General features: G+C 49.7%; 1 protein-coding gene across 3 annotated transcripts; it reads right to left on the bottom strand.

Annotated features, from left to right (window-relative positions):
* Positions 1–1,769: 1,769 nt before the first annotated feature.
* Positions 1,770–16,555, bottom strand: LOC141949305 (endothelin receptor type B-like). Of its 3 annotated transcripts, none has more exons than XM_074882752.1 (8): positions 16,419–16,555; positions 11,291–11,818; positions 8,055–8,167; positions 7,368–7,572; positions 6,518–6,667; positions 5,670–5,803; positions 4,909–5,017; positions 1,770–3,952 (listed from the first exon to the last, which is right to left on the bottom strand). In XM_074882752.1, the coding sequence occupies exons 2-8, from the start codon at positions 11,777–11,779 to the stop codon at positions 3,803–3,805; spliced, it is 1,350 nt and encodes a 449-aa protein (XP_074738853.1). In that variant the 5' UTR covers positions 11,780–11,818; positions 16,419–16,555; the 3' UTR covers positions 1,770–3,802. The 3 variants fall into 3 exon arrangements, with proteins under 3 accessions (XP_074738853.1, XP_074738851.1, XP_074738852.1); XM_074882750.1 differs by having other exon boundaries at positions 3,813–4,202; XM_074882751.1 differs by lacking the exon at positions 16,419–16,555 and having other exon boundaries at positions 3,813–4,202; positions 11,291–12,496.
* Positions 16,556–18,091: the final 1,536 nt, after the last annotated feature.

Here is an 18,091-nt window from a genome sequence, read left to right as displayed (position 1 = left end):
GTTCTTGAAGCATAAAGAGATGTTAGCCACTTGGGGCCCAGGAGGTTAAGTAAGGTAAAAGGATTCCCCTGTGTGCCTGTAATTGGTGTCTGTCTTGTGAATATTAGCAGGTCCTGGCTGTTCTGCCTGTCCTTAGGAGAGGATCATGGCTCTTCAGTGTTTGGGATGCTGCTCCTTATAGCATTACCAAAGGTCACTACTTGGAAATTGTCAAGATGGTTCAATCTTCACTGAAATGAATGGGAGCTGTGCATTTAAATATGCTAGTTCCCATGTTCTGTGCAAGTAAAAGACAGAACAACCCTTGTTCAGCTTCTGGCAGGTACTAAACTGCATGACTGCAGGCTTTGCTTGTGTTCTAACATGATAAGGCTGACTTTTACCAGTTGGGACCAACTTTATTTTGCAGCAAGGAGGATGGCAACAGCCAGGGACAGGTCCATAGCTTTAAACTGCTAAGCTTCTTTCTTTTCTATTTCACCTTTTTGGCTCTTGTGGATATGCAGAGTTTGATGCTTCTGCTTCTTTAGGGCACTGAGTGCATTTTAGCTGGCTCCTGTGTCCCCAGAATATTTCAGTCCTCTAGAGAACAGTATCTCCCTCCCCTATGTCCTGGTACAATGAGCTGGTGTCCACATCCCTCCTGGGTCTGGAATGATCTTGTTTCTAAAGAAAGCTGCTTCTCCTGACTCACTGCCCAAGAGATCCTGTCTTCGGACAACTCCAGTTCATTTGGCATTATTTCTTTTTAATTAAGGGCAGCCGTGTGGCTGGTGTTTCAGGGTCAGGTTGGAACAAACCACCTGAAAACAGCACCTGGCCTAGCAGAGGGACAACGTATGTGCCAGGAGGGCAGAGGTGGACAGGACAGAGGAAATCACATTCCTTGCATGTGTGTGTGCTCATCCTCAGCTTGTCTCCAGGGCTGATTTGGGGCTGAAGCTGGCCCTGCTCAGTGTGTCTGTTGACCTTGAATTACCTACTGTGACCCAGACTTACCAGCTTTACCTGACACATCTCTAGATCTGACCCACAGCATTGTCTGCTCGCTGGAGTTGTCAGCCTTCTCCAGGTTGTCCAGGCTATAAGGGCACTGACCCAAATCAGCCCCCAGCAAGCAAAGTCCCCTGCTTACAGTGTTTCTCACCTATGTGACTCTCATGGTTGGGGTCTCCACGAGCCAGGGCTGCGCTCCAGGCCTGTGCAATGCAATGAGGACCCCAGGAGAGAACGATGTTGGCTCAACCTGTGACCAAAGCACCAGCCATTTCAGATGAGTGGGAGGAAAACTGTAACCATAGGGTCAGAGGATCCCAGTTAGCTGCTAGCGTCCTAACTACTGCCTGTTATGGGACTTTCCCACCCTCCCTTTCAGCCACCAGCATGGCACAACTGCCCTGGCAACCCTTGAGAACGTTAAACCCAGAGCTTGGGTGGGTGCATGAATTTTAGGGAGTACCAACAGAGGTGCAATGGTGGAGATGTTAACCTGAAGCAAATCACTCCGTAGCAGCTGCTTGCAACTCGGCAGAGCAGGCCCTGGTATGTAGGAGAGGGCTCGCCTCATCCCGGCAGGAGGCCCCCAAGGAGCGGGGCCATCTGGAACTGATTTGCCACAATTTGGGGTCAGGCAGAATGTGAGCGAAACATTGTGTTGGGCTTGATGTGCCACTGGCTTACCCACTGCTACATCCTTGGAGTGGTGTGAGGTGTTGATTTGAAGTTGCAGAATCCGTTTGCCTGTAAATGTGGACAAATACAGAAATACATAGAATTCGGATTTTTTTATAAGCACAATCATTTAAAAATATCCTTCTACTAAGATGTTTGCGCTGGAACATTTCAGTCTTTATCAGTTTTCTCCGTTGACTTCATTTGTCCACCAACAAAATGCAGCCAGCTCTAGGGCAGAGCACAGCAGCAGCACTGCAAAATCGATACAGACAAATCTACTCTGGTGGGTAGGTAAGTTTACAGAAAATGTGCTGGTCTAGATATTCTTTCTGTTTTCGCTGAAACCTGTTTGTCTTTCAGAAATGTGATTTCTTTGTAAAACATTTGCATTTCAGTGAAAACTAAGCTAAAAAATCCCCAACACGTGGAAAATATTTTGCTTTATTTGCAGGTCTTTTCTCCCTTTTTCCTCTCTTCACTTTTTTCCATGACAAGATGAAAAGGTGAAAGAAGAAAGAAAGAGAGGTAAAAGAAGAAAAAAACAACAGAAAAATAATCAAAAACTTGGTAACTAAAACTTTCTTATACAGGTTTTCTTAAAGTTTTGGCAAGAGGTGCAAGCATGATTTTTTAGAAAAACATGCTGGAAAAGCACTCAGGGATTAATTATTTTAAAGAGTAGATTTGTGAAAGCTCTTTGCCATATTTTGGTTAGCTCCAGTGGCTCTTTCAGCTGAGGTCGGACCTTTCCCATTGCCTTTTCCACCTTAGTTTGACCATGAGGACGAGCATCTCTGTCCCCTTACAAATGCCATGAACCTTGGTGTCATGGTGCCATGGCCCAGACACATGGGGGTCCAGCACTGCTGCCCTGTTGGAGCTCAGCCTTGTTGGCAGAGGGAAGACAGACTACAGGTATCAAAATGCAGGACACCCCTTTTTTCCCTTCAGAGCTGTGGTCTTGCATGTGATCCCCTTCCCAGGAGCCAGTGGCTGAAGAAGGCTGTGGACTTCCCAGCTGCCAAAGACCTCGGATCAAGGCTGGATGCTCTTCTGGAAGGGTGCATCTCCTGGATCCTCTCCCTTGCTTCTATGTCAGGCACAGAATTAGCTGCTTCCAGGTTATACAGGGCGTTAGAAAGGTGAGGGCTGGTTCCTTGGTCACAGCCTCATCCAGATTTGAGCCACCTCTGCCTTCCCTTTCTTGGGCTTACAAACTCTTCCCTGGAAAGACAGCCCCTTGGGCCAGCAATGGCGCCTGGCTAGCCAGGAGCTCACTTGGGCTAGCCCCGTCCCTGGGGAGGGGGAATCTGGAGCTGATGGTTTGGCTGGATGCTGTCACTAGGTTCTGCCAAGGATATCTGGTCCCCTAAGCCGTGTGGTCACATACAATCACTTTCTTGTGCCGTACACAGGTGGGGTGAGCGTCATCCCTGGGTGGAAGCCTGGGGCAGATTTCCCAGGTAAAGATGAAGAGGATGGGAACTTTTAGGGCTCCCCAGGTCAGGTTGGTCACACAATGAAGCCAAGTTACTGCCCATCTCTCCCTACCATGAAGAGGAGGACATTTCACACCATTGATGGTCTACCAGACATACATGATGCCTGAATCTTATCCTGGCTCTTTGCCCAGGGACAAACTGTTCCAGCAACAGAGGGAGATGATAAGGGATGTTATCAAAGCTTTTTTTTGGCCTTTTCAGCTGGAAATTGTTGCTCATGGTCCTCTCCCTCTCCTCCTCATCCCACATCTACCTCAAAGTGACCGCATCTCAACCTTCCTTCCCTTTTTGCACACATCTCTCCACCCCATGTTTCCACCTGAGACAAATGGCCATAAGTCACTTGGGTTTCCTGTGAGGAAATGAAAAATCCTACAAGGATCTGAATCCCCCTCCCCCTCCTCCAGAGGCGACTTGGACCAGAGGACGCATCAGCGTGGTTCGGACGCTGTGTTCAGAGCTAGTCTCAGGGGTCTGTGAAATGCTGCAGCTCCTTCCAGGTGGGTTACGACACAAAGGCAAAAACAGTTCAGGCCCAGCCAGAAAATGGCCATGTGAGAGAAGTGGAGGGGTCCTGCTGGCTTGGCACAGTGCCTTCTCCTCTCGGCCCCACAGGTGGCATGGCTTTAGGAAGAGCTGTACTTGTTACTCAGGCGGGAGCTGCTCCGGTCCAGCCCAAGCTCCTGCCCGTTGGCTTTCCACTTTCCAACAGAGCCCTTCTCATCTGTCGGCGTGATGCTCAGAGCTGGTCTCTGGCACCAGCAGCACAGGCAGGACTGCAAAGAGACAAGAGGGTGGGGAGAGAGGTTACAGGTGTGGGCTACAGGGTAAAAGAGGAGGAATTATTCCCTTACTGATGCTGGCAAGTCAACCTGCACAGTGCCAGCCTGGGAGTTGCAGTCTGCACTTCTGAGCCTTGCTGTCCTGCAGACCTGCTGGGAGCAGGTTTTCCAAGATAGAGCTGGTGTGGTTTGGAAATGAAGATACCGAAATCTTGGGTGCCTTTTGCAGTTGTGGCTTCTTGTCCTTGTGGGACAGAAAATACAGGTAGTGCTTAGCTGGGCTCAACTCTTCTTTATGCCACAGCAGCTGGGAGGTGACTCCCATCCCATCCCATCCCATCCCATCCCATCCCATCCCATCCCATCCCATCCCATCCCATCCCATCCCATCCCATCCCATCCCCTTCCTTTCTCAGAGTTCCACTGCTCCTGAAAATTATCTGTTAATAACTTGGTCTTGAAGTTTAAAGCAGCCCCAGTCCCTGGTCTAATGGTTTGTGAGGATGCTTCTGATCCAGAATGATGGGAACTTTTTTGGCTTGCTCTAGGTCCTGCATTGGCAAAAGCCTCTCCCTGTCAGGGCAGCGAGCTCTAGTGTACTTGAAGCTGGGAAGAGAGGCATGTAGCAGGGGGAAAATTTGAGAGGAGAAATATGATCAGCATATGAGCAAATAGGGGAATCGTGTGGGCTACTGGCAGCCCCAGTGTGTCCCTGACGGGACATTTGTCTGGGAGTCAGGAGCTGTGAGGACCAGACCTGTCTGTTGCTGCTTGCTGGGTGTGTTTGCCAAACCACTCACCATCTTTCCCCTCATCTTGTAAGCACAGAAATCCACTGTGATGGGGCTGCCTCTGGCTGCACTGTGCCTGGTCTGTGAGAGCTTATGCCCCTGGGACCGGTGTCTGGGAATGGTCACTGTAGCCAGGAGCTCTCAGGGGGTGAACCCTACCTGGAAGCAGTTCTTGAATTTCCGGCTGACGAAGTAGAGAGCCACAGGGTTGATGCAGGAGTTGAGGGAGGCCATGTTGATCCCAAAGTAATCCATCACTAGGAGGAAACTGAGGCAGGACGGGAGAGAAGAGGGTGGGCATGTTGGAAGCTCACAGAGAACTGAGGGAGGGTTTCCAAAATGCTTGCCAACTGCCTGGCCTGGGAACCTGCTTCCACAGAGGGCCAGTGCCTGATAACACAGAGGTGAGCACAGAGAAGGCCCTCCTGCAGTTGGACAATTGCCCAACACTTTTTCTTGTGACGAGCATTTCCTGAGGAAACCAGGACCATGAGATCTGATTTTCCTTGGTGACTTTGATGTTCTCAAACTCAAGCACAGTAGCGGTGTCTGGCCTGAACTGGATTTTGGCATGATGGGTAAAGAGGAGAGGGGGAGACAGGCACCCACAACATGGCAGAAAGCGTGCACAGCCGTCAGAGGTGCTACAGTCCCTTTAGCCCTGCAGGGAATGTTTCTCTGCCCAGGAGACCTCTTTAACCCATAGCTTTAGAGAGACATTTCAAAATTTAATTTCTTCTCTTCTTATGGTCCCCCACACCCTTTTTCTGTGCCTATCAGGAGAGCAATGCCATCTAGAAAGGAGCTGTTGAAACAAGGTGTTTGGAAGGCAACTCCACCAGCCAGCAATGAGCCCAGCAGAGCCTCTGCCCGTGCTCACAGAGGGTCCCAGCACAGTGCCCTCCTGCTGATGTCCCTACCTGAGCAGTTCACATCTGTTGGGGTCTGTCTGGTCATAGATGGTCTTTTTGAGGATGCGGCTGAGGTGGAGAGGCAGCCAGCAGAGTGCAAAGATCACCACGAGGCAGAACACAGTCTTGGCCACCTCCCGACGCTGCAAAGAGAAAGTGGGTGGGAGAGAAAGGATAGTTTGGCTGAGCATTGGAGAGTGGGAGGCGCAAAGCACCATCTCCCCATGCTGAGCAAGGGCACTTCAAGTAATCTGCAATCTGATGACAGCTGGGCACCTGTTTTGAGTCAAAAGCACTAACAGCAGGTTCTAAGTCCTGCATGATGAGAGATCCAGGCTTCAGAAAGGGGTAGGGTACCAGCACCGGTGACCTTGCTGGGGTGGTAGTCCCTGGAACATGGGGGCCTCATCCATCCAGCCTTCACACTATATTACTGTGACAACCAGCTGATGTGCCTCAGGGGATCATTCTGCAAAGTGTGGGAGGGGACAGTGAACTATTCATTTCCCTGCATCTCTTGTCTGTGATGTGGCACATTCAGCATTTGGTCCAGTTTGGTGTGATCTGGGCTGGCACAGCACAGCCAGAGATAAATGACCATAAGAAACTGGAACTCAAGCTGGTCCATGGCCATTAGGCTAGTGGTTTGGGTTGTCCCTGAGGCTGGAGATTGTAGAGCTGAAGGCCCATCTCCCTGGTTTAATGCATGTGTCTGCATCAATGTCTGCACAATGACCACTGTGAGGCTGTGTCAGCTCATATGTGTCCTTTACAGGGACAGATGCATGTTCTCCCCTTTGACAGCACTCCCTCCTCTTTGGGAAATATCAGAGTTTCTGCCTTTCTGGTTTTCTTACCCGTTTCATGTGGTCATTCAGAGCAATTCTCATGCCATTTCTCTTGCTCAACATCTCACATGACATGAGGGTGTAGAAGATGCCAGTGCATACCAAGGGGAGGCAGAAATAGAAGCCGAAAAGCCACCAGTCCTTCACATCACGGTAGAACTGCATGCAAAAGAAAGAGCAACTGGAAACTAGGGAAAGGTGGGGGGGTAACTGGGACATGAACTGACCCAGTCCCTGACACTGATGCTGGTCTGTATCAGACACTTCTGATGTGTGAAAGTGTAACGGCTCCTGTGCTAAGTGCACATGGGATTGTCTTCCTCCGAGGCTGATACACGTTTAATCTAAAGAAGTCAAGGCTGGTGTACATCTGTCTGTCAGTCCAATCTAGCACGCTTGTGCACGAAAAAGTTGCAAGGAGCTTATTTGGTAGACACAGTGAGATAAGTTCTGATGCTTTGTAAGGGTCTTCATTCCCTTGCTCACCCTTAGCTGACCCTGTGATAAAGGTTACCCATTCAGACTGGTTGTGGAGATGCTCTTTGGCCTGCTGGGGCAGTATAGCAGGTTCTGAAGCTTCCCGAGATGTGTCGTGACCTGATGTGAATGGCGAAGACACAACACAGCTTAAGGACCCTGCCTGTTTTCTGGCCCCACATTCAAAGCAAGTCTGCCCCATGTCGCTGCAATGCTGGGTCTTCTGTGCTTTGTCTGATACTGCTCTCGCTGTGTTCACCCTGATGACTAGAAGAAGCCGTCTACTGAAGCATCTAATCCTCTAACCAAGGAGGGAGGATGCGCTGGTTGCCTGTGTCTCCCTCTCCCTTGCACTGCAGCTGGGGTGAGGCAGAGTACATACCATCATGAAGCTGGATTTCTGTTCAGAGGCAAGCATGCACACCCACAGGTGTCGTTCCCAGTAGCTGAGTTCCACCATGTCAAAGGCTATAGCTTCAGGGACTGCAAGCACAATGGCCACCACCCAGATCAGCATCACCTCCACTGCCTTCCACATGGGGATTCCTATCCCCTGGATCCGACTCCAGGATGCCACTGCTCGGTACCTGCCCAATGTGCCAACAGGAGCAGATTGGAGTGAGAAAAGCAACTGTCAGGAGGGGGCTGAGAAGATGCAGGTTAGAGTTGTCCCCAAAGGCCCTTTCCTTTACGTCTTCCTCCACCACCCCTGACCCTTTCTCTTCGGTGGAATGGGAAAGAAGCAGGGATTCAGTGGATGAATGTGATGGTAGCTATCCTTGGCCAATGTCCACTTGCCACTGGGGAGGTGCCATCCTTCCCCACCACCCAGCAGTTGTTCCAGCACATCATGATCCTCCCCTCAACCTTTTCCAGCAGGATTTAAACTCTGTCACCAGAGTCAGTTCCTGTTGGATTTCAACTCTGCATGACAGCACGCTGTCCCCATCTCTGAATCTGCCCTGGGACCAAGCTGCTCTGCAGTCTGCCTTTTAGTTACAATGAGGAGTCATGCTATAGTCAAATATGGGTCAGGCTGGGCAGTGCAGCTGTAGAAATTGTTTCTTACCTGTCAATGCTGAGAGCACAAAGGCTGAGGACCGTGATGCCCACTGAGGCCTTCTGGATGAAGGGGACCAGCTTGCACACCTGCACACCAAAGGGCCAGTCCTTTGCCAAGAGCTGGGGAAGAACCACAGGGTTAACGGGCTGCTTCAGGAAAGCATGTCCGGCTTCCCGTAATAGCAGGTGGTTACCCACAATGTGTGAGAAGCCCACAAAGAGCAGCTGAAAGCACTCTGAGGTTACCTCCGCTGGGATTACACAGTGTGAGCTCTCCGGTATTTTGTGTTGTACTGGGAACCATTTGTTTCCCAAAGGGCTCATTGTGAGATGAGTTGACACATAGATGGAAGGATGGTCCAGACACCAAGTCCTGACTCCAGACCCTGGCTGGTTTTGAGTGGGTCTGAATCCTAAGCTGTGATGGGCTTTGGGTCACTTTCAGAGCAAAAATGAGTGTCATTCTCTGAAACAGCCAAAATCCAGCAAGGACAGCTTCTTTCAGATGGTTTTCAAAGCCAGGTAGTCCTAAGCCCTTACCATGCTTTGACCCTCTACCACACTTAGATTCCTTATAGAACACATACACTGTGGCCCCAAGCTCAGCTGGGGCAAGCAGAGGGTATTGGTAGGGACAAGATGCCATAGAGGCAGGAGAAATCCAGGCCACTCACTCATGAGGATGAGAGTGAGCCTGGGTTCACAACTCTTATGACACCTGGAGTCCATCCTATGGTTACCCAGCCCCTGTGCAAGCTCTTTAGTTTGGCCTCAGCAGCAAGAGAAATGGATACAGAAGCTCTCCTGGAAATCAGGGTCTCAGGTGAAGGCAGCCAACCAACACTACCCTTTTTTCGGTCTGCAAACCCAGGGAGTCCACCCATCTCATCTGTTGCTGAGACACCATGAGGGAACAGGGCTACTCTTAGGACAAGGTTGCTCATAGTCAGTTTGGGCTTCTCAAGCAAGCAACAATTTTTCCTCCAGGAGGTGGCTGGAAGCAAGAGGGGCAGAAGGGAGAGGGGTTGCTCAGGTGGCCTGGGGAAATCCTGAACATCAGTCAGAAGATGTCAGTGTAGATGTGGCCAGAGCAGGCAGTCCCAGCCCTTGAGGTTTGACCAGGCAGGCAGCACCAATGCAAGATGTTGTCCTTAGCCTAAACAAAATAACTTGACTTTTCTTTCTGTTGGCAGCAAGCTGTGCTAGTTGCAGCTCCAAGAGATGGTCAAGTGTGTCTCCAAGCCAGCAGCTTGTGTTAACAGAAGGTGTCCCGTAGATGAGGCCTTTGGTCTAAGCCATGAACTCTGCACAAAGCTCAGTGCAACCCCAGTTCTTGGCTGACCAGGATGCAGAGCTGGGTATTGAGCCTGTGACGGGTTTATCTGCCAGCTTTCCTCAATGGGTTCATTCCCACAGCCTCCATCTGGACCCACATGCCCCTTTTTTGTGATACATAGGACCTTCCTACAACAGAGACTTGTGAAATACAGCAGAAGTGGGCAAGCAGATCCTGAAGGGAAGGGCTGTCAAACCCATGTCCTCACAGTCCTGTTGTATAAGCCTTGTTTCTTTGGGAACCCGGCTAAAACCAACCCAACCACTCCAATATTGTGGGTGATATAAACATGATGGATGGACTCTGCAGTCCAGATCCCCCGAAGTGGAGAAGCATTTGCATCTCATGGAGGTAGATCTGCCAGATATTTTGCTGTTGATGTTACCCTGTTCATGTTAAATGTACATTGCACATCCCAAATTCTTTCCCTGGCCAGATGGTGCATTTCCCATCAAGTGTGGCAAAAGCAGGATTAAAATGGGAATCTTCCCTACCTTGGTTTTGACTGAGGACAAATTGGAGGACCTTTGCTGTTCAAGTTTTTGAGGGGCTCAGCTATGACCATGCTTGTTGGGCTGCCTCCACAACCTCTGCCTGTGCAATGGGTGCAGGGTAGAGGTGATCCCTGGGAGAGCTGCTAACATTGCAGCTGTGTTCCTCAGACTGTTCTCTCAGGCAGAACAAATTGTGCCTTATTCCAAGCAAAGGGGGCCCGTTGGGTGAAAGCAGAGATGGGCTTTACCCTGTGGGTGAAGGGGGGCAACCTTCCCCTGTGTCAGTGCTGCTGGCCCCAGGCTACTCTGTTTTCTTGCACGTGAGTGAAACCCTCTGCATGGATCCGTATTCCTGCAACAGTGGGGATTGTTTGGATCATGGAGAACCTGTTTGTTTTGAGCTAAAAAACCTTTATAGTTTTCAATCCATTTTCACTCGAAGAGTATCTATTGACAGTGATTTGAGACCCTCTGCCAACCACATCTGGTTGTTCTCGCTGTCAAATTATATGCACCTTCTTCCTACTTTGAATTTCTCTGACTTTTCCCCCTCCACCCAGCCTGCTCAATCCAGGACCCCCCCGGCACTTTTCAGGCTAAAGTTTCTCTTTGACAAACAAATCTGGCTGAGCTCCAACTCCTTCACCCCACAGCATCTCTTCCAACCCTTCATATAAACCTCTGGCTACAGCCCACCAAAACCTGTCGCAAGCAATGGGTGAGAAAGATCTGCAATATCCCAGAGACACCTCACAGATGTCATAACACACCTTCTGCTCTTAACTGGGGTCTCAGGTGTACTGCTCACATCTGCCCGGCCCTCTCTGCCCCAGTGCACCATCCAGAGCTCATGTTCCCCTCATTATTTGTTGTGTTTCTTCTCTCTATTTAAGGGGACAGTGTCTCTGAAAGAAGCCCCCATTTTATAATACAGCCCTCTTCCTTGTTCCTGGATGAGTCTTCATGTTTAGCTGAATAAAAAAAGACTTGCTTGAGGCTGATTGAGTGAACTGTGCTGGGAGAACTGTCCCCAGTGCGCAAGAACAATAATTTTTGCTCAGATGAAATAAACATCGGGTTGTAATGTTAGGACACTGCAAGTGATTCTTTTCTTGTGATTTTAGATGAGATTTAAAGGATCTGGAAGGTTGTGAGCTTGTGTGTTTGTGTGCATAAGACAGCTGTAGCTGAGAACACCTCTGCTTTCCCAGGAATGTACTCTGAGCTTTTTGTCTGTTTACGTTTTTCTCATCCTTTGGAGATCAGAAACACCCTCCCCCTCTCCCTTGCAAAAATGGAGCCTTCAATAAAGAGCAGAGGATAGATATTCCCCAGGGCACCAAGGCAGGTGGGAGCAGACACCATCCCTGCAATCGCCAGGCGGCCGCAGCACTCGTGCCACATGGAGCCTACCTTATATACGTTGATGGGCAGAGCAATGAGGATGTAGAGAAGGTCTCCGAGTGCCAAGCTAGCAATGAGGACATTTGGCCCATTCCTCATGCACTTGTTCTTGTAAATGATCCTCAGGAGCGTGGAGTTCCCAATGATCCCTACTATGAAGATGGTGCAGGACACGATGGTGTTGATGTACTTGAAGATGTGTCTGATATCTGCAGGCTTCACACACACGGGCAGCAGGGGTGGCTCAGAGCTGGTGCTCCTGGGGAGGCTCTCCGAGTGGTTTGACAGCTTGGCATCCTGTAACAGGCTTGAATGGACCAGACTGTAAGCCTGCTCCTGGCTAAGCACCTCAAAGGGGACGGTGCTCTCCTGGAAAGCTCTTGGAGTCTGGCTGTGTGCCCCGGAGAAGAGGCAAGTCAGGAAAATGGCTAGAGCAGTGGAAGCTGGGCTTCTGGCCATGGAGGACTGAACGGCAAGGCTGGCTGCGGAAGTCCTCATAATGCTTGTGGGACGTCCTTGCTTGGGTCTTGGTCAGATCTGCAGATGAAGAAAGGGAAAAGGGAGAGAACTTGGTTAGCAGAGAAAGGAGGAACAAGATGAGACTGAATGCAAGGAATTGTTGGAGAAAGTCTGTCATCACAGTAATCAGAAATAACGCCAGATTAGATCCTATCCAGTCAAAGCAGCTGATCCCTGTGGGTGGGAGTCTTTGCTGTTAAAATTAAACATGCCTGTCCAGTAAAACAAACTAAAAGGAAAACAAACAGTCTCTTACGCCTCTTACATAGTATTTCAGCAAATGAGGGCACCTGCCTTTTCTCAAATAGGTGTGTTGAATCAGCTACTGCACCTTCTGAACTTGGCATTGCTGCTCACATGGCAAACCTGACTTTTTTTATGCCCTCACCCCACTTGTCATTTAGTTCCTGACTGTCTGAAGTAGCACCTGCCCTGTTGACACCTGCACATCTGGGTGATTCTGCAAACCCTGTCTCAGGGTCCACAGAACCAGCAGACCTTTTCTTCCAGTTTGTGCCATGGGAAAACTGGAGCCACACTAACATCTCACTCTTCAGCAGATCCCATGGGCTGCCATGTGCCATCTTTCAGTGCAAAGTGAAAAGGCTCAGCGCATTCTTGCTGGGAACCGTGATGGGAAAATACTACAAGGTTTTTTCCAGAAATGTCGTATTGATACCTGACATCTTATTCCAATTTATGTTCGAGAAGTACAGCCCCTCCTTCCCCATCCTTATCATTGTTAATTGAACCACTTCCTTTCCAAATCCACTGTGCCCATTCAACTCAATACCCAGGATATAAATCTCCCTGTACTCTTTGCAGTTTTGACTGCTGAGGACAGTAAAATGTCTCTCAAGCTCACCAAGGCTGGAGCACTACTAATAAATATCACCAGAGTGGGTTCTACTTTGCAAATCTCAGGCAATGCTTTCAGGCAGGACCAGCTAAGCTGCTGCTCAACAACCACATGAGAAAGCTGAGGATGGCTGTAGCACTGTCCTGGCATGATGTGAATTTGTGGAAGGGGCTTCTAGATGATTCAGACATGGCCACCAGTTGAAAGTGAGCCCAGGGAGGGAGTAGAAGGTGTCAGTACCCTGCCAGTCTGTCCCAGCACTGTCTGTGCCCCAGACAGGGACTGATCTTGAGTCTCCTAGTTAGAGCGGGTGAAGAACATGTTTCTCAAACTATGAAATTTTATAGCTTTGAAGGGAGGAAAAATTACTGTGCCTAGACTAGAAACAGGAGCCTTTTGGGGCTTCCCTGGGATGTGCTCTGCTCCAGAGGAGCCAGTTAGGCAGGGATCAGGGTGCCTGTCTGGGATTAGAGATGGGACTTCAGCTTCCACTCTGACTCCACCAGGCAGAATTGGAATCTGAGCCCAAATTAGCTGTACCCTGGGGATCTGCTCCCCAGGACCATTCAGCCAAGGCTAGGTTGTAGCTTGGTTCCCCCTGCCCAGGACTGGGGGGACCCCAGGACCAGCAATGCATATACAGTGGGAGCATGCTGTTCCCACTCTGGGAAGGCATGGCCAAGCCAACCACGAGTCCTGCCAGGTATAACCACAGCTTCTCTAGATACAGCTGTGCATTCCTCATGTGACATGGGCTCAGGCCAGGCTTTGTAGAAATGCCTGTGCCTTTCTGCTTGTTTGGAAGACTCCAAGTATAATCAACATGAAGTTGGATTCTTTTCCAACAAACCACCCTAGCGAGACCTACTCTTTTCTCAGTTTCACCCTACTTCTTTTGCCAGAAAATCTAAATCAGGCTTAGTCCTTCCTGACCCTCTTATGTCCTTCGGTCAGGTCCTTAGTACTTTAAATTGTAAACAAGCAGCATTAGGAGGAAGCCTGAAATTTATTCCCAGTTACGTGTCAAATAAATACAGGCAATAAAATAACCAAATCCCTTCATGGGGACCTCATGAACTAGAGAATTAAGTTTTCAGTTCTGTTAAAACAACCACATTTTAATTAAAAATGTTTCTTTTCTAGTTTGAATCCTTATAACAGCACCTTAGATACGGTTTCACCACAGGAAAATTAAAGATCACATCGCTTTTCAGCTCACTATAAGCATGCTTCTATCTCCTAAAATATTCATGCCTGGTGCTTAGCAATCTCGTGTTTTCTCTGTGCCTTTTATCTGTGCAGACTCAAACAGCTTTGCTAATTTATCTTGTGGACAAGCTGCACTGGTGTGAGCCAGAACAGGCACTATGAAGTTATCTGCCTGCCTCTGGCTGAAAGAAAAAGAGCAGTTTTCAATGACTTGAAGAGCATTTAGAGGAGTCTCCATGTCATGGCTGGGGAACAACCCGTATCTGGCCTGTAAGCACCCTGCTCTCAGAGGTATGTAGGTATTCCATCACTGAGGGATACCTGCAGGTGTATGGGATCTGAAAACTGGGGAAACCCTCAGCCCACACTGTCCCTCCTGCACGGGCAGAGCTAATTTCCTAAGGAGGGGATGGTGGGATGCCAGCTTGTCGCCTTGGATAACCAGTATAAAATACTATGAGAAGGGACTAAGCTATGCACCAGAATAGCTGATTATTAAGGAGTCTAGACAAGGAGAAGCCTCCTTCCACAAAAGACCCTTTGGAGATACACTGGTCAAAGTTGAGGATTCACAAAGTTGTCACCAGTCAGTGTGTGGAGAGGAATGCTTACTGGAACAATCTTGGTCCTTGGTGGCTACGGAAGTCCTGGTACCCTACTTGATCTCAGAACATCCCTAATCAGCTAATTGCCAAATGTAGGACCTTGTGACCAGAGAAACTTCTCTGACACCACCTTCTTCCTGATATTTACCTAAGCATCTGCTCCAACTGCTGTCCTGGAGACAGCTGATCAGGGTGGACTTTGCTCTGACCTGTTTTGATGTTATTCTCAGCTGTGACTCCTGCTCAGGTGCTGGGCACCCAGCTATGTTGGGAACTGGGGGAAGAAAGGAAGGGAGAGAATCGATAAATAACCTCAAGGAGCACAAACGTAACTCATTGGAGACCTGGGTGCAAATCCCTGCTCTAGCTCGGTGCAGGGACTTTAGCCTGCACCCTTGCTAAGCTCCTCAGCTCTCTGTCCTGCCCCTGGCTCTCATGGGTGACTGCCCTGAGCAATGCCCTCCTCTCCTCCCCACTATGCCCACAGGATTGCAGCTTATAGTAGAGTGCAGACCCAGCCCAGAATTCCTGCCTGGGATCCTTGAGGGTCTGGGCAGCCTACAGGGAGCATCTTTGGATGGCACAGTGTGTGGCACTCAGGAGTCTCCAGGGGCTTGGAGAAAGATGGTGGCTCCTCGAGTTGGCAGCTGACAGAAGGGTACCAGAGCATCCCTGGAAAGTTGTGTCCCGTGCCCTCTGCAGCAGTGGGCTGCTCTTATCTGCTGTCCCCAATGCGGGACTACAGATCCTGATGTGGCTGTTCAGCCCCTGGGTATTTGGCAGAAGAGCTCATGTGAGTATCACAGGACACAGCTCACTAGATCCTGTTCATCCCCTCCACAGCGCCGCTGTAAAGCACTGAGAAAAAAAAGCACTTCTCCCCCATTTTGCCTTAAAATCCAGCAATTTAGTAAAAGGGAAGCATTGTTTTCTCCTGTTCAACAGTCCATTTACTTCTTGCCCTCCATGCTGCCTCTCACATCTCAGAGTGCTTGAAAGCATAACCCTTTCTCAGTTGTGAGGGAAACTGAGGCAAGGGAGCATCAAGAAATTTGTTCAGTGCCTAGCAGATGTGAAGCCAAAGCCTACACTGCTTGATCCAAAATCCTCTGAGCTTTGCTTATGTTGCTGATCATCTGGGGAAGTAACTGACTTGTTGCCTGAAGGGGCCATCCCCATGCCACCTGCCTGGCTGGGGCCCTTCTGTTAGCAAATAGCTTAGATGCATGAAAGTGGAGATGCCTTTTACACTGTGCTGAGTCCAAACTGCAGCTGAAACCACTGAATTCATGACATGTACACGAGAGAATGATTCCCAGAGAGGCGACGAGACTGAAAACCACTGCCATAACCCTCCACAGCCTGCTCCTCTCTGAAAAGTGCCACATGCGAGCTGAGGGGCTCAGGATTCCTCTTGCTGGGGAGCCAGGAGAGCCGACCACATCCCAGGTGGAGTCCTTATCTCAAGCCAACCTCTCCCACCACGGCACACTGCCTGCTGTCCTGCCTGCAGCAAGGCAGGCTGCCTTGAAGAGCAGTTCCTCTTGTGCTCTCCTGCCAGACTAGCATTGCCAAACACAAAAGAGACCTTTTCAGTGGATAAACATCTCTTGCAGCAAAAATGCTATGGGTGGGGGAAAGAAGGGAGAAAGGCAGATGATAATACCACATCCCCAGCTGCTTTCCTAACCTGAACCCAACCTGGTCCATAAGCAGAAGGACCTTCCCCCCAGAGGTGTGCTGGATTTCTTCTCATGCACCCTCTCCCTGCCCACATGGACTTTACTCAGGCACCGTGGTCCCTTCAACACCTCTGCCAGAGTGGGGGCTGGAGGCGGGGGGCAGGGATCTGAAAAACATGCCAAAACTCACCCTGAAGCAAGAAGTAATTTTGTTTGCAAATTAGTGCATGGAACAGCAAAGCTTTTCATTGGAGTTACATTACCTTCCTTGTGACCACAAACTTTTGATGCTCCTGGGATCAGTTTCTTTCCCTCTCACGGCTCCTTCCCACTGCACAGGCAGCTGGACATGTCCTGCAGGACCTCGGAGAACTGCAGTGTTGTAGGTCCTGGAGTTTGCTTTTGTGTGTGGGCTCGTGCTCAGGGGAACGGTTCTTCCCTCTCGTGACTTGCTGAGGTCTTTCCGAATGGAGCAGTTGGTTATATAGAAAATCGCAGGGCTTCCCCCTGAGCGCAGCCCCTGCAACCAATAGGCAGAGCGCGGGACAGGGATGTAGGAGGAGGGCGAAGCAGGAGAAATGCAGGACAGCTCTGTGAAGGAGATGAAAATTATAAACAAATAAAGCTCGAGGGGGGGGGAGGGAGCTGTGGGAAGGCTGCTGACCGCAGAGCAGCGTGCCTGCTTGGCATGTTGTAGTGATGGGCTTGGAGGAGCCCCGTGGCTCTGCTTTGGTGAAAGAAGCTGCAGCCCTGACTACCTCTGGGGAAAAGAGGCATCAAAGCCTTCTCTGCCCAGCGTGTATAAAGCCAGCTGCTCCACCTGGAGCTTTTGAGGAAATGTTCAGGATCAAGATGAGTACTGCAAGCAAGGCAGAGGGGACCTGCGGTTTCCCTTCTAGCAGAGACGACAGAGTATTACTGAGGTGCTGGGGAAGCCACACTTTTCCCTCTAATGCAGCCTGCCCAAGCCCTTATCTAGGTGAAGCAGGCTGGGGACAGGTTTCAGACCATGCTCCCATCTACAAGAAGTTGCACTGGTGCCTTTTCACATGCCAGCTCTGTTTTTATTTTGCTGTGGTTTCTGAGCATCCTGAACTGCCTGAAGAGCAGCATCTGGTTGCTCAAGATGCAGGGCAGAACACTTCATGGCTGAGCAGCCGGTGCTGCCGCAGGGTCACACCAGACTCCCCCATCAGCCACGCATCCAGTCTGGTCTCTGGACATGGTCCTGGCTCAGAGACTCCCCTCGGCTCTCCACCTGCCTTTGAACAGAACATCATGATCACTGCTTTCATGAGACTCCTTCTGTCTTTCTCCCAACCATATAAAGCTGTAGACAATTTGTGTTGCTGCACAGCCTGTCTCTTCCCCTGTGGACAAAACCTCTCCCAACCTCCTTGGCTCATCTACTTGGAGAGGAAAGTTTCTTTCCTCACCATGCTGTGAACCCAGCTATTCTTAGGAATGGGAGATTTATTTAGTATGTGGCAGGCTGTTTATTTTTAAAAATGCCAAATCACCTTGCTCTGGGTTCCTTGATGGCTCAGAAACATGTTGGCATGGTGCAACTATACTAAGTCAAGGCAGCTTCACTCTGACACAGGAATCTCTTTGCCCTTTTGGCCCCAAAACAAGGACAGAAAGAATAGGTTCAGTCTCCTTCCCAAATTGAAGACATCTCAAGTGGAATGAGATCATGTTTCTCTGATACACTAGAGGGTTGTGCTGCCATCCTTAGGGACCTCAACAGGCTGGAGAAATGGGCTGACAGGAACCTCATGAAGTTCAACAGAGGGAAGTGCCACGTCCTGCCCCTGGGAGGAATAACGTAGATCTCTTGTAGGAAGCCATCTCACAGCCTTGCTCACCCTTGTTGTCCATCTCCAAACTTTTCTCATTTGTATCATGTTATTTGTATATTGTTTTATATTCAAGC

The sequence above is a fragment of the Strix uralensis genome, chromosome 13 (assembly GCF_047716275.1).
Source record: "Strix uralensis isolate ZFMK-TIS-50842 chromosome 13, bStrUra1, whole genome shotgun sequence".
Lineage (NCBI taxonomy): Eukaryota > Metazoa > Chordata > Aves > Strigiformes > Strigidae > Strix > Strix uralensis.
The sequence above is the reverse complement of the archived record's forward strand: the minus strand, read 5'-3'. Positions and strand labels throughout refer to the sequence as shown.

Bases quoted from the DNA above. Each gene is read 5' to 3' on its own strand.
- LOC141949305 (XM_074882750.1), bottom strand. From the start codon at position 11,779: ATGAGGACTTCCGCAGCCAGCCTTGCCGTTCAGTCCTCCATGGCCAGA. The intron at 5,804-6,517 runs GTAAGAAAACCA...TTCTCTTTGCAG, and splicing joins TGAATGACCACATGAAACGG to CGTCGGGAGGTGGCCAAGAC. The intron at 4,203-4,908 runs GTAGGGTTCACC...CTGTCCCACAAG, and splicing joins AATTCAAGAACTGCTTCCAG to GACAAGAAGCCACAACTGCA.